We start from the raw sequence: 15,903 nt of genomic DNA on the forward strand, positions 1-15,903 counted from the left end.
AAGCCACAAAAAGTTTACATGAAAATTTACACAAAAAATTGTCATTAATAATTGACTATATATAATTGATACCACAACAACTAAATCATAACTAAAGAAAACAATTTTGTTTGGTAAGATTGAATTATTTGCCCAGGCTGCCACAAAAGTATCTTCAAAATATTTTTTAATAGTGGAAAGCTTTAGTGATGATAGGTGTAGGCAATGTACCGTAGCTACTAAGGGATAAGACAGGAGAAACAAGAGTAGTATTCTGCTGTAAAGAAATACAGGTAAAAAGCACATTTTCATTTTTTTGCTGGAGGGACCCAAACTGTTTCCGTAATGGGATTTGTTAACAAAACATTTGAGAAATCATATTCCTAAGCCTACAAAATGATATAAAGGAAAATTAGTATTCAAGTTCTCAATCTTTGCAGGGAAAGTAGTATAATGAATTTATTAGGGCAAAAAGTGCAAAGAACATAAGAAGTGAGAGCAAGATTGCTCTTTTCTTTCAAGGGGATATCGTATACAAATCTTGACCCAGAGCATGATGTGGAAATTTTAAAAGAAAAATCATTCCTAACCATTTTTCTTCATCAATCTGAGTATGTCCTGGTTATGAGTTACTTTTTCAGGTAGGGGTAGGTGAGATAGAGCTGGGAAGAAAAGAAAAATTGGAAAATCAAAAATAATTATTTTCCTGTTTTTTGAACAGATATATTTTGATATCACTTTCACCAATTATTATTATTTTACTTATTTTGTCTATGAAATGATAACATCGTATGTTAATAGGATGTTTTTAACCTCATATTTTTACATATATGAGTTTATTAATGCAATAACATTCATTTTTATAGTTTTCTGTTACTTTGAATTTGCAGGTTACATATGCCAAACATTTGGGAAAGCCAATTGAAAGTAATAGTGATGAAGTAGAAGAAAGGGCTGAGATTTTTCCACGAACTCCTGAAATTCCTTTATTTTTAAGGACTCCTGAAGCTGTGAGAACACCTGACTCTGTGGAGAAATTACCTAAAACCCCCTCATTTGAAATGTAAGATTTTAATTAGTAATTATAATGAAAGAATCTACATATTGAGTTATGTAAGTAATTGATAGGAATAGTAAAATGCCTAATACCTGTAACTTTTAAAAGTTTTTATTATGGAATATTTCAAATATACAAAGGAGAGAGAGAGAGTAAGTATAATGAACTCTCATGTACCTATCACTCTGTTGGAACAGTTATAAACATTCTGCCATCTCGTTTCATAGATCCTCTTCCCCATTTTCCCTGAAACATTTAGCTGAAGGTGGACTAGATCATGAGTACTTATCAAGTTCAATAGTATAAGATTTAAGATTTTCGGAAGAATAAAAAATGTATGGAAAAATTTTAAACGTCGAGCTAAAAAGTTACTATCACATTTGGTAGGTTGTGTACATCATTGAATAATGTTCCAGCAGTCATTTTTCCTTAATGTTATAGTGTCTAAAACAAGAGTTACCATTCTTTTAAGTAACCTTAGTAGGCATAAATATCTGTAACATCATTATTTAACTTTGGAAAATACAGATTTGTAGTTTACAGCCAAGAAAATAGTGCTGCATTCAAGCTCTCTGTTTAGTTCAATCTTTTCTTAAATCTGAACCCTGAGATTCTTCTAAAATGTATGTTAAACAGATTTCACTTCATCAGGAATCTCTCACCTGTGTTCTACTCTGTTTTTTAAATTGCTACTAAGATTTTTATATATGAATGTCATGCTGTTGACTCAAACACAGCATGTTCAAAGTGGAACTCATCATCAAATCTGAGAACTGTAAAAGTATGTGGCAATCGTATACTAAAACCTCTCTTTATGGATGAGAAAACCAATCTGTAAAGTGACTCATTAATGGTCATGGAGAGAGTTATAGAAGTATCTTCAGACTTCTATTATTTAACACGCACTTAATAACACTATGTGTAAGCATTTAATAAATATTGCTCCTTTCATATTCACAACGGCTTTATGAGATGCAAGTACATTATTATCCTTATTTTATAGATGAGGAAATAGAATCACAGGTGATACAACTCATTGGTGGCAGAGTTGAGATTTAAACCGAGGCAGTTCTGCCTCCAGAATTCATGTTTTAACCACGTGTTATATACTGTCTTGTCTAATTATTTTTCCCAAATCATTTTATAACTTAACTCCCTTATGAAGCAATCTGTCATGGCTGGCTTCTCATTAAGACTAAAATTTTGTGACTGCTTTCAAGATCTTGGGGACAGTATAGCATCAGGCTTAAGAGCTTAGACTTTGAATCTTTGTTGCTACATTCAAATCCCAACTCTGGCACTTACATTCTTTTGAGCAAATCATTTAATCTTCCTATGCTTCAAAATCCTCTTCTCTGAAATGGAGATGATAATAATGGTAGATATCTCATAGGGTTATTGTGAGGAATAAGTAAATTAATGATAATGAAAATACATAGAATAGAGCCTGACAGTATATTCTTAGTAGGAATTCTTTATTATCATTTCATAATTGATTATTCTACTTTAGTTAATATTACTCTCCACCCAAAACCATAGGTTTGTTTTTTTCTCCATAGGTTTGTCACTTCAATAACTACTTCCTCCCTTTTCCTGCTATGCTAATTCTTACCTCTATGCCATTGCCTATGGTGCTTACCAGTCTGCAATATTTAATAATATGTATTTAACATTTTGATGATTTATTTCTCTGTATCAGAAATAGAAATACAGCTACTGAATGTCAAACACAAAAGGAATCCCCTGGATTTTCTTTTCTTATGAGTTATACTTCTAGATCTCCTGGATTGAATTTATTTGATTCTTCTGTATTTGATTCAGAAATCTCATCACATCAGGTAATACGAGAAGCTAAAGTTTTATTTCTAAAAAAATTGTATGCTGAAACCTCAAAAAGTTTAATTCTTTAATACTAAACTTCCTTGGAGCACAGTACAAAACAGAGGCAATTTATTTTATTTAAAAAATTTTTTATTGATGTATATTTGATTCACAGTGTTGTGTTTATTTCTGCTGTACAGCAAAGTGAGTCAGTTATATATATATTTTTGTATATATATATATATATTCTTTTTCATATTCTTTTCCATTATGGTTCGCCACAGGATATTGAATATAGTTGCCTGTGCTGGACAGTCAGAACTTGTTGTTTATCCATCCTATATACAAAGTCTGCCTTTGCTAATCCTAGACTCCCAATCCTTCCCTCCCCTCCCGCCTCCTTGGCAACCACAAGTCCGTTCTCTATATCTGTGAGTCTGTTTTTGTTTTGTAGGTATGTTGACTTGTGTCATATTTTAGATTCCACATGTAAGTGATACCATATGGTATTTGTATTTCTCTTTCTGACTTACTTCGCTTAGTATGATAATTTCTAGGTTCATCCATGTTGCTGCAACATGGCATCATTTCATTCTTTTTAATGACTGAGTAGTATTCCATTGTATATATATATATGCCGCATCTTCTTTATCCATTCATCTGTTGGTAGACATTTAGGTTGTTTCCACGTCTTGGCTATTATAAGTAGTGCTGCTGTGAACACAGGGGTGTATGTATTTTTTAGAATTACAATTTTGTCTGGATATATGTCCAGGACTGGGATTGCTGGATCGTATGACAACTCTATTTTTAGTTTTTTGAGGAACCTCCATACTGTTTTCCATTGTGGCTACACCAATTTACATTCCCACCAACAGTGTAGGAGGGTTCCCTTTTCTCCACAGCCTCTCCAGCATTTGTAATTTGTCAACTTTTAAATTATGGCCACTCTGACTGGTGTGAGGTGGTATCTCATTGTACTTTTGATTTGCATTTCTCTAATGATTAGCGATATTAAGCATCTTTTCGTGTGCCTATTGGCCATCTGTATGTCTTCTTTGGAGAAATGTCTGTTTAATTCTTCTGCCCATTTTTTGATTGGCTTGTTTGTTTTGTTGTTGTTGTTGAGTTGTATGAGCTGTTTGTATGTTTTGGAAATTAAGCCCTGTTGGTCACATCATTTGCAAATATTTTCTCCCAGTCTGTAGGTTGTCTTTTCGTTTTGTTTAAGGTTTCTTTTGCTGTGCAAAAGCTTGTAAGTTTGATTAGGTTCTATTTGTTTATTTTTGCTTTTATTTCTATTACATTGGGAGACTGACCTAAGAAAACATTGGTATGATTTATGTCAGAGAATGTTTTGCCTATGTTCTCTTCTAGGAGTTTTATGGTGTTTTGTTTTATATTTAAGTCTTTAAGCCATTTTGAGTTTATTTTTGTGTATGGCATGAAGGTGTGTTCTAACTTCGTTGATTTACATGTAGTTCTCCAACTTTCCCAATACCACTTGCAGAGGCAGTTTTTAAAAGATTCTGAGTATTGATAGCATAACAACGTTCCCCCCATTATCTTTATGTTTTCAACCTCAGGTGGCTCAAATTGACATCAGTTCATAAAACAGAATCTCAGGATAGCAATGATTTAAATTGCAGTTAAAGGCAGTTTAAAAATTAATTTGGCTTTGTAATTCTAAACAAACTTCATATATTCTCAGTGTGAAAAAATTTTCAGGTAGGTAGTTGGTCTTTTCAACTACATGTGTATGTAGAAACAAAAATTGACAGGATTAAAGGGAGAAATAGACAAAAACACAAACTTAGTTGGAAGTTTTTAATACTCCTTTCTCAGCAATTGATAGAATTAGGCAACACAATCAAGAAAGATCTCATATAAAATCTGAACAACCCCATCGACCCCCTTGACCTAACAGACATTTATAGAATACCACATCTAACAACTGCAGCATATTTATTCTTTTCAAGCACTGATGGTACTTTCACCAAGATAGACCATATTCTGGGCCATTAAATGGTTCCTAATAAATTTAAAAGGATAGAAATTATACGGAGTATGTTATCTGATCATAATGGAATTAAATTAGAAATCAATAAGATATTAGGAAAGTCCTAAATATTTAGGCCATGGATCAAAGAAGAAATTAGAAAAGATTTTGAAATGAATGGTTATGAAAATTCAGCATATCAGAAACTGTAGGTTGCTGCCAAAACGAGAGCAAAATAACTTTAAATAATTTAATTAACCATTTAAATAATTAAATTAATAGAAAAGAAGAAAGGTCTGTAATCGGTGACCTAAAGTTCCACCTTGAAAAGCTAAAAAAAGAAGAAAGTAAACCCAAAGTAAGTAGAATGAAAAACTACGAAGAATAAGAAGTCAATGAAATAGAAAACAAACAATAGAGAAAATTAGCAAAGCCAGAGTTGGTTGGTTGAAAAAAATTGACAAAATTTATAAACTTACTAGATTGACAGATAAAAAGATAAGATTTACCTGTATTAGGAATGAAAGAGAGGATATTATTATGGCTCCTACTGATTTTAATAATAAGAGAATAGTATGAAATAGAAGACTGATAAGGGGGAACTTCACTTCTACATATTAAAATATCCTATAAGCCTAGAGCAATCAAAATAGTGTGGTAAAGGTACAAGGATTGATTGATTGATCAATGGCATGGGAAATGCCTTGAAACAAAAGAATTTAGAATGCAATATAGATAGGACCACAAATTAGTGGGGATAAATTAGGCATTTGTCTTACACTGTACACCAATAGATACTATAGATGTATTACATTTTAAAATGTTAACCATAAAATATTTCAGAAGAAATATACATGAATATTTACCAGATCTTAAGAGAAGGAAGTATTCTCTAAGCATGAAAACAGTGGAAGAAGAGCCAAAAGAAAATAAAGAGGGTTTTGGTTTGGTTACATACAAAATTTTATATGTTAAAAAAATTTAAAGGCAAAATGATAATGTGTTATAAAATATTTGCAATAATATCACAAACAGTTAAGGTCTTTATTGTATAAAGAGCTTATATGTACCAGCAAGAAAATTACTGCCTCAATAGAGTTATGGACAGAGTCTATTTGGTGAATAGATAATTCACCGAAAAAGAAATTCAAGTGCCTTATAAAATCTCTGGGAAAATCAGCTTTCCTTATTAATTGTCAAAGAAGTATAAATCTGTGCATAATAGTATATATTCAAGTGTGATTTATATTAGAAAAAAATAGAAACAACCTAAATGTTTTAAACAAAAGCATGATTGAAACTATATTGTATGTCCATATTAGAGGAATAATAAAATGCCATAAAATAAGGTTTTGGAAGAATAGTTATGTGGAAAAATGCTCATAAAGCAATGTTAAGAGGAAAAAAAAGAGGACAGAAAACTATGTTTCATGATCCCATTTTTTGAAAACCCTGTTTTACAGAGAAAATGGACTCTTTTGGCAGCAAAACTTTATTTGAACTGACATGAAGCTGTAATACTTTGTATTATTTTTATAGTCAGGAAAGCAGTAACAACAACCTGATTTGTAAAAGGCCTTCAGAATAAAACAAAGTTAATTAGAATTTTAGGTTATATTAATATTCCAAAGTAGGAAGTATCCTTGGTATAATATATATATATATATAGCCTATTAATATTTTATCTATTGCCAGAGTCAAATCAATAAACCTTATTTTAATATAAGTCAATGATAGTTTTGAAGATAGATCTCTTTTTAATTACAATAATGCGCTATAAAGAATGTTGCAATTTTGTCTACTCTAATTATGCTTATTAGACAAACTAGGCTTTAGAGTCTAATATAAATGCTATACCTACTGTTCTACTGATTTCATGAGTAATATTTAATGGAAATTTTTTTCAGTTTCATGAACATTATTCTGCAGGAAATTTAAATCTTCTCTCATCACAACAAGAAATTGGTAAGTGATTTGAAGTTTGCTATATATAAAACCATGTTAACTTTCACCATTTGTGTTTAGTTTGTCTCTGATTTTCTTAGGCACTCAGTTTATTCTTTAAAAATATCCGTTACTTCTGCACCATTCACTAATTATTATTATTATTTTTTAGCAATTTAGCTTCTTCTCTCACTACTCTACCAAAACTTGCTTTTTCCAATATTACTAATGACTTACTAATTATCAAACATTATGAGTATTTTATTTTTATTATCATATTCGGTCACTTTGCAGCATTTGATATTGTTGACTATTCCCATCTCCCTTCTGGAGTTTTTGGATTTTGTCTTGTCTCGCTGGGGCTTACTTTTTATTGGACCTTCTTTCTTCATTTATCCGTTGATTAGTTCATTTATTCAACATATAAAAATAAATGTATTTATATATAGTATATTTTATATCAGGTACCACTTCTGGCTCTGGTGATAGAATAGTGGACAAGAATGCAAAATTCTCATAGGGTTTATGTTCTAGTGGGATAAACTGAAAATAGACAATGATTATATGTAAGGTAATGCACTAAAAAACAGTTGATATGGATTTGAATTGGCAGTCAGACTCACTGTCACAATTTCTAGTCTTAGATTTACTTAACTTTATAGAAAGATACAGGATAGGAGATAACAGCATGTACAGCGTCTTTATCTTATTGAGAGGCCCACCGGCAACCCAAATAATAAGCTTTCTTTTGCTACCTCGTCTACATGGGATATGTAAAGCTGCTAGGACAAAAGGCATGATGCAGGTAAATCACCTTGACACACAAAAGCTGCAGGCTTGGTTTCCCACCTGAAAGCTAGGAAGGACTATATACCGAGTCACAGGTCCTCTAATTCAGGTGTAGTCCCACCCAGTAGACTAGTCAAATACATCATTATACATTTACCTTAATTCTTATTTTCTAAGAAAACAGTGCTGTGAGGAGTCAGACTCCAAGGTCATTCTTCCAGGTGGGCCTGGATCAGCACAGGCCTGATGTTAACTCTACTCACTTGTGGGGTTAAATATTATGAAGAAAACTAAAGCAGAGTAAGGGAAATAGGGAGTATTTGGATTGGGAAGATAGTTGCTGTGTTCCAAGGGAATCAGAGAAGGCATCACTAAAAGGCAGCATTTGAGCAGAGACCTGAAGGAGGTGCAGGTACAAGCTACTGGGATAACTGTTCTAGGCAGAGGGTTCAAAGGCCTTGAGATGGGAGTGTGCTCAGCGTGTTCATTGAACAGCAGCTTAATTGATATGATTGGAATAAAATAAGGAAGGAAAAACTGGTAAGAAATTAAATCAGAGAAGTTGGAGGGAGAGCAAACTATAGGGGACACTTAGACCATTTAAGGACTTTGGGGTGTTTTTTTCTCTGTTTGAGATGGGAAGCTATTGGAGAGTTTTCAGCAAGGACTGAAATGATCTGACAGGTTTTAAAAGAATTGTTTGGCTCCTATACGGAGAACAGACCATATGGAAACGTGGGGGAGATCAGGGAGATTGATCAGGGAGCTATTGAAATAGTACAGGTGAGAACTGATAATAGTGCGGATGATGTCAGTGGAAGTGGTGAGAAAGATCAGATTTTGGTTATTAAGTTTTCTGAAGGTAGAGTTGTAAGGATCTGCTTATGGACTGGATGTAAGGATTAAGAGAAAGAAGGATGATGCCAAGATTTTGACCTGAATAATTTTAAGAATGGAATTAACATCTGTTGAAATATAGAAGGCTGTAGAAGTTGATTTGAGATTGACAGGAGTTTAATTTTAGAAGTGTTATCACTGAAAAGCCTATATTAGATATCTGAGTGAAAGTAAGTAGGAAATTTTATATATGAACCTGGAATTCATTGGGGTGAGACATAAATTTTGGAATTGTCATAAATGGTTATTAAATGCCATAAGACCAGAATGAATCCAGCAATTGTAGACATTCTTTAAATGCGACTATCTAAAATATTAAATCTATTTACATTCTCCCCTTTGACACTCTCATTTGACACTCATTCACTTCAGCATTTTCAAATATTATAATACATATCTTCCCTCCCTGACTTCTCCTAACTCTCTTAAACTCCTGGACCTTACTTTTCTTAGTCTCCCCCCACGTTTTACTGAGATAAAATTGTCATACACCACTGTATAAATTTAAGGTGCGTTACATAATGGTTTGAAGTACTTATATTGTGAAATGATTCCTGCAGTAAGTTTAGTTAGCATCTATCATCAAATATAGATACAATTAAAAAATTTTTTTCTTCTTTGTTATGAGAACTTTTAGGATTTAATCCCTTAACAATTTTCATATGTATAACACAGTAATGTTAACTATGGCATCATGTTTTACATTACATCCCTAGTACTTATTTATCTTATAACTGGAAGTTTGTACCTTTTGACCACCTCCTCCCAATTTCCCCTCTCCATACCCTCACCTCTGGTAACCACAAATCTGATCTCTTTTTCTGGGAGTTTGGTTTCTTTCTTTTCTAATTTTTTAGTTTCTACTTATAAGTGAGATCATACAGGTCTGACTTATTTCACTTAGCATAATGCCCTCAAGGTCCATCCATGTGGTTGTAAATGACAGGATTTTCTCCTTTTTTATGGCTGAATAATATTTGTATATGCATGTATACATATTTAGATATCTCACAACTTCTTTATCCATTCATCCATCATTTCACACACAGGTTATTTCCATATCTTGGTTATTATAAATAATGCTGCTGTGAACATAGGGGCGCAGATATCTTTTCAAGTTAGTGTTTCATTTCTTTTGGATATATTCCCAGAAGTAGAATTGCTGGATCATATAGTGGTTCTATTTTTAATTTTTTGAGGAACTTCCATACTGTTTTCCATAGTGGCTTTAGCAGTCTATAATCCCACCAATAGTGCACAAGAGTTCCTTTTTCTTTTTCTTTTTTTAAATTTTATTTATTTATTTATTTATTTTTGGCTGTGTTGGGTCTTCGTTTCTGTGCGAGGGCTTTCTCTAGTTGCGGCAAGTGGGGGCCACTCTTTATCGCAGTGCGTGGGCCTCTCACTGTCGCGGCCTCTCTTGTTGCAGAGCACAAGCTCCAGACGCGCAGGCTCAGTAGTTGTGGCTCATGGGCATAGTTGCTCCGCAACATGTGGGACCTTCCCAGACCAGGGCTTGAACCCGTGTCCCCCACACCTGCAGGCAGACTCGCAACCACTGTGCCACCAGGGAAGCCCAAGAGTTCCTTTTTCTGTACATCCTCTCCAACATTTTTTATTTCTTGTCTTTTTGATGATGGTCATTCTAACAGGTATGAGAAGATATCTCATTGTGTTTCTGTTGTTTTTTTCTTTTTGGCTGCACCAGGTCTTCGTTGAAGAAAGACCGCAGAGAAAGCACGCAGGCTTTCTCTAGTTGTGGCAAGCGGGGACTATTTGTTGCGGTGTGCGGGCTTCTCATTGCAGTGGCTTTTCTTGTTGTGGAACATGGGCTCTAGGTGTGCGGGCTTCAGTAGTTGTGGCCCATGGGCTCAGTAGTTGTGGTGCGTGGGCTCTAGAGTGCATGGGCTTCGGTAGTTGTGGTGAACAGGCTTAGTTGCCCCACAGCATGTGAGATCTTCCTGGACAAGGGATCGAACCCATGTCCCCTGCATTGACAGGCGGATTCTTAACCACTGGACCACCAGGGAAGTCCCTCATTGTGTTTTTAATTTGCATTTTCCTAGTGACTAGTGACATTGAGCATCTTTTCATGTACCTGTTGGCCATTTGTATATCTTCTTTGGAAAAATGCCCATTCAGATTGTTTGCCCTTTTTTTTTTTTTTTTTTTTTTTTGTGGTACGCGAGCCTCTCACTGTTGTGGCCTCTCCCGTTGCAGAGCAACAGGCTCCAGACACGCAGGCTCAGCGGCCATGGCTCACGGGCCCAGCCTCTCCGTGGCATGTGGGATCTTCCCGGACCGGGGCACGAACCCGTGTCCCCTGCATCGGCAGGCGGACTCTCAACCACTGTGCCACCAGGGAAGCCCTGCCCATTTTTTAATTGAATTGTTTGTTTGCTGTTGTGTTGTATAAGTTCTTTATATATTTTGGATGTTAACCCTTTATTGGATATATGGTTTACAAATATATTTTCCCATTTTGTAAGTTGTCTTTTCACATTGTTGATTGTTTCTTTTGTTGTGCAGAAGCTTCTTAGTTTGATGCAATCCCATTTATTTTTCATTCTGTTGCTTGTGCTTTAGGTGTCATATCCAATATTGTTGCCAAGACTCTCATATCAAGGATCTTTTTTCTTATAGTTTCTTCTAGGAGTTTCATGGTGTCAGGTCTTACATTTAAGTCTTTACTCTGTTTTGAGTTAATTTTTGTGAGTGATGTAAGGTAGTGAGTCTAGTTTCGTTCTTTTACATATGAATATCCTATTTTCCCAGCACCATTTATTGAAGAGACTATCTTTTCTCCATTGAGTATTTTTGGCTCCCCTGTCAAATATCAGTTAATTGTGTGTGCTTGGGTTTATTTCTGGGCTCTCAGTTCTGGTCCATTGATCTATTTGTCTGTTTTTATATCAGTACCATTCTGTTTTGATTACTATAGCTTGAAATCAGGAGTGTGATGCCTCCCTCCTTGTTCTTTCTCAGGATTGCTTTGGCTTTTCTTTTGTGGTTCCATATAAATTTTTGGATTTTTTTTCTACTTCTGTAAAAAATGTCATTAGAATCTTGATAGAGATCATCCTGAATCTATAGATGGCTTTTGGTAGTATTGGCATTTTAGCAATATTAATTCTTCCAATCTGTGAACATGGGATACCTTTCCATTTATTTCTGTCTTCAATTTTTTTCTGTGAACATGGGATACCTTTCCATTTATTTCTGTCTTCAGTTTTTTTCACCAGTGTCTTGTAGTTTTCTGAGTAGAGGTCTTTTACCTCTCTGGTTAAGTTTATTCCTAAGTATTTAATTGTTTTGGTGTAAATGGGATCATTTCCTTTATTCCTTTTTAGCGTACAGAAATGCTGCTGATTTTTGGATGTTTATTATGTATCTTGCAACTTTAGTGAATTTGTTGTTTAGATGTAACAAGTTTTTGGTGGAGTCTTTAGGATTTTCTATATATAAAATCATGCCATCTGCAAATAGAAATAATTTTACCTCATACTTTCCAGTTTTGAGGCTTTTTATTTCTTTTTCTTGCCTGAATGCTCTGACATGGACTCTCAATACTATGTTGAATGGGAGTGGACACTCTTGTCTTGCTCCTGATCTTAGAGGAAAAGCTTTCAATCTTTTATTATTGTGTATCATGTTAGCTATGGGCTTATCGCATATAGCCTTTATTATGCTTATTATGTTGAGGTGAGTTTCTTCTATACGTAATTTTTTAAGAGTTTTATCATGAATGAGTTGAATTTGTCAAATGCTGTCTCTGCAACTATTGAGATGATCATATGATTTTTTCTTTCATTCTATTAATGTGATGTATCATGTTGATTGATTTGCATACATCAAACCATCCTTGCATCCCAGGTATAAATCCCACTTGAGCATGATGAATGATCCTTTTAACATGCTGCTTAATTCAGTTTGCAAGTATTTTAGTGAGAATTTTTGCATCTATATTCATCAGAGATATTGGTCTGTAGTTTTTTTTCTGGTGGTGTCCTTTTCTGGCTTTGGTACGAAGGTAATGCTGGCCTCATAAAATGAGTTTGGAAATGTTCCCTCTTTGATTTCTTTGAAGAGCTTGAGAAAGATTGACAATTAATTCTTCTTTAAATGTTTGGTAAAATTCACCAGTGAAGTCGTCTGGTAGGACCTTATTTATAATTGTATAATTGATATCTCTTTATATCTAAGGCATCTGTTGACATTAAAAACTCAGTATATCTGAAATCAAACTTGTTCTCTTTCTGATATACCTAATGGTCTCTCCATTATTCTAGTTGCCAAGACTCAGAACTTCAGGGTTAATTTTAACTTCTTTCTGTGCCTGTGACTACATTCAGCTAGTCATTAAGTTTTATCAGTTCTCTCTCTGAAATATTTATTTTCTTTTCTATTTTCATTATATGGAAATCATTATATTTCAAAGTCTTATTACCATTCACCTGGGCTATTGCAGTAACATTGTGATTGGTCTTTTCATCCTTTTAGCTTACTTATAGATCATACCCCAGTTACTCTCCTTATGCATAATGTTGGCCATCTCATTGCCCTGGTTAAATAAATACCTTTAGTGGCTCCCCTGGAGTAGCAAATTATGCTCCCAGTTTTCTCACCTAGCTCCTAAACCTTTTCTCCTATAAAAATAATCTGTACTTTAGCCATACTGAAGAACTCACTGCATCCCAAATCTGCCCACACTTTCTTACCCACTTTTTCTTCCTGAAATCCTCAACTTCTATCACTTTCTAACCATCTTTTCAAGACCAAGTTCTCTTCCACAGAACCTTTTATTTTTCCCCTTTGACATTCCATTCCAAAAAGGTCTCTCCCTAAAAGGGCCTAGATGAAGACTATTCCCCAAGCTGTACAACTTGGGGCTCTGGTTGCCTAACAGAAAGTAAAGAGGATATTATCTGAAGACTTAGTAACTGAGTCTATGAAAACTTCCCAGATCAACAACAGACAGACAGCAATTGGAATTGACTTTCCATTAGTCATTTTTAAAACATGGTAAAAGTAAAGTAGCCATATTTAATTAGGTTATTTCTAGGTATATGACTTCTGCACATACTATCACAAATTATAAATTTTTAAGATATTTTTCTGAATTTTTAGTCATCGTTATCATAGAAATAAAATTTATTTTCTATTTTGAAAAAAAAAGCTCTTTCACTTTCCTGAATGTCTTTTTTAAAATACTTTTTTGTATCTATACCATTATTATACTGTCATTATTTATGAATATATATAAAATCTTTTCTAATCATAGGTTCTTTGAGGACAGGGACTCTTGTTTTGTTTACCTTTGAATTCTCCACAGCACCTAGACTACACAGTAATCTTGTACAGTAATCTATTATTTTATTTAAGGTGATCACAGGAGTTTTATGAGGACTTCATATGAACTTCTTTTGTTCTGAAATTAAAATAATGTCAAATTCATTTTTCAAAGGGAGATTCAAGATTTTTAGTTCTTTCTGGATCTATAGCTATGTTATAGCTGTTTTCCTTTGTTTAAGTCTTATGGATATGTACTGAAGTGAGAAAGGGAGAGAGGAAGAACCCAAGGATCAGTCCATCCTGATCTGTCCATCCCTCCAGCCATCCATCTACCCACCCACCCTATTGCTGGTTGGCTCAGCTTTATTTAGGGTAAAATAACTGAGATATTTGAAAATATATGAAATTTCAAAGTGGCACAAAGTAAATTGTTTTGCTTAACATATTAATTGAATTGGTTCTCTGTGGAAAAAATATAGATGCTTTAAAAGACTTATTTCAAGTAAGTCTTTGGATTACCGTACATTTGAAATTGTTTAATAGTAATTAAAAATTCTAATTAAGATGTTGAAAATATATTTTTATAATTGTAGTCTTAAATAATATAATGAATGAAAAACAATATTTTTCCTTAAAGGCAATTCTGGGGATCATTAACCAAGTAATTCTTTATGTAAAGTTGATTTCAAAAATTCCTTTTAAAACTGTGAAATCCTTTTCACTGTTCTGTCAATTTCCTTGAACAATGCCATAAACAGTATGTTGTAGTTATGCAATAAGTAATAGTTGAATAAATTTGACTTATACAGTATGTCTCAAATCCAGCATTTCTTTCTCCATTCCCTTTTCTATGATTGTAGGTAATGCCAAGCTTTCATCATCTCTTTCCTGTTAGCCCCATTTCTAAACATTTTCCTGTTCCAGGCTTTCTACACATTCTCTCCTGAGTAATCCTTATAAAGCAGTTCAAATCTTGTCATATCTCTGCTTGTAAACTTTTTTTTTTTTTTTTTTGCGGTACGCGGGCCTTTCACTGTTGGCCTCTTCCGTGCGGAGCACAGGCTCTGGACGCGCAGGCTCAGCGGCCATGGCTCACGGGCCCAGCCGCTCCACGGCATGTGGGATCTTCCCGGACCAGGGCACGAACCCGTGTCCCCTGCATCGGCAGGTGTACTCTCAACCACTGCGCCGCCAGGGAAGCCCTTCTGCTTTTAAACTTTTAATGAGTTCATCTTATCTATCAAATAAAGTCCAGATCCTATAGCTGGAAGTTCAGCAGTCTTTACAAGCTCATCTTTATTAATTCCATTTTAATAACTCTTTGTTATTTCTCAATGGTTCTGATAAGCTGAATTGACTTCTGTTACCCTTATATTTCCTATGTACACCTATTTCTGTTCCTCTGTGTTATTCTCTCCTTTTGACATTTATTACTCCTCTATCTACCTTATATACTAGTTCTTTATATACTTGAATTCAAATTGCATGTAAGTGGGGTTTAAGTTTGGACCTGTTTAACCTTCCACAGTACAAAGGACAATGCTTTACACATAAGAGAAAAACAGTTAAGTATGTGATTCAATGTTACCCTATTTATTGTGTGCAGTATACTGTAATTCGGTAGATTATAACCAAATTAATCATATTATGTAACATGAATAGCATGATATTGTAATATTTATCTTCCTCAGGAAACTTATTTGGGAAACCAGAAGGAGAAGATACCTTTACTTTTTCTTTTCCATTGGACTCTTCAACTCATACATTGGGAGCTGGAAGAGATGATTTTAGTTTTGCGTTTCCATTTGAACAGGATCAAAACTCAACACCTTCTGAAAAAGAGTTTTCATCCTCCTCACAAAATACCACACAATTTACTTTATTTTGAACTAGTTACTAATTTATTGAATTATTTTACTACTCTGTAATCATCTAGGGCAGAAATTTACATTATTACTTAAACTATGAAGACCACTTTCTTTTGTTGATTAAAGAAATGGTTACCATAGTAACATTATTTGATTATATTTATTTAAATATTGAAGGAAATTAAGACTGTGTCATCTACTTTTGTTTTTATTTGCAGCATTAACTATCATTATTTATTTTGGTTTTGATTTTGCAA

General features: G+C 34.0%; 1 protein-coding gene across 1 annotated transcript in view; it reads left to right on the forward strand.

The window, feature by feature from the left end:
- Positions 1-15,666, forward strand: part of C2H14orf39 (chromosome 2 C14orf39 homolog) — a 52,894-nt gene extending 37,228 nt beyond the window's left edge. Inside the window, exons 14-18 of the mRNA XM_060003428.1 lie at positions 870-1,042; positions 2,442-2,447; positions 2,736-2,874; positions 6,764-6,821; positions 15,470-15,666. Coding sequence (XP_059859411.1) covers positions 870-1,042; positions 2,442-2,447; positions 2,736-2,874; positions 6,764-6,821; positions 15,470-15,666 — 573 coding nt within the window. The remainder of the gene's footprint in view (positions 1-869; positions 1,043-2,441; positions 2,448-2,735; positions 2,875-6,763; positions 6,822-15,469) is intronic.
- Positions 15,667-15,903: the final 237 nt, after the last annotated feature.

This window comes from Delphinus delphis, chromosome 2 (genome assembly GCF_949987515.2).
Source record: "Delphinus delphis chromosome 2, mDelDel1.2, whole genome shotgun sequence".
Classification (NCBI taxonomy): domain Eukaryota; kingdom Metazoa; phylum Chordata; class Mammalia; order Artiodactyla; family Delphinidae; genus Delphinus; species Delphinus delphis.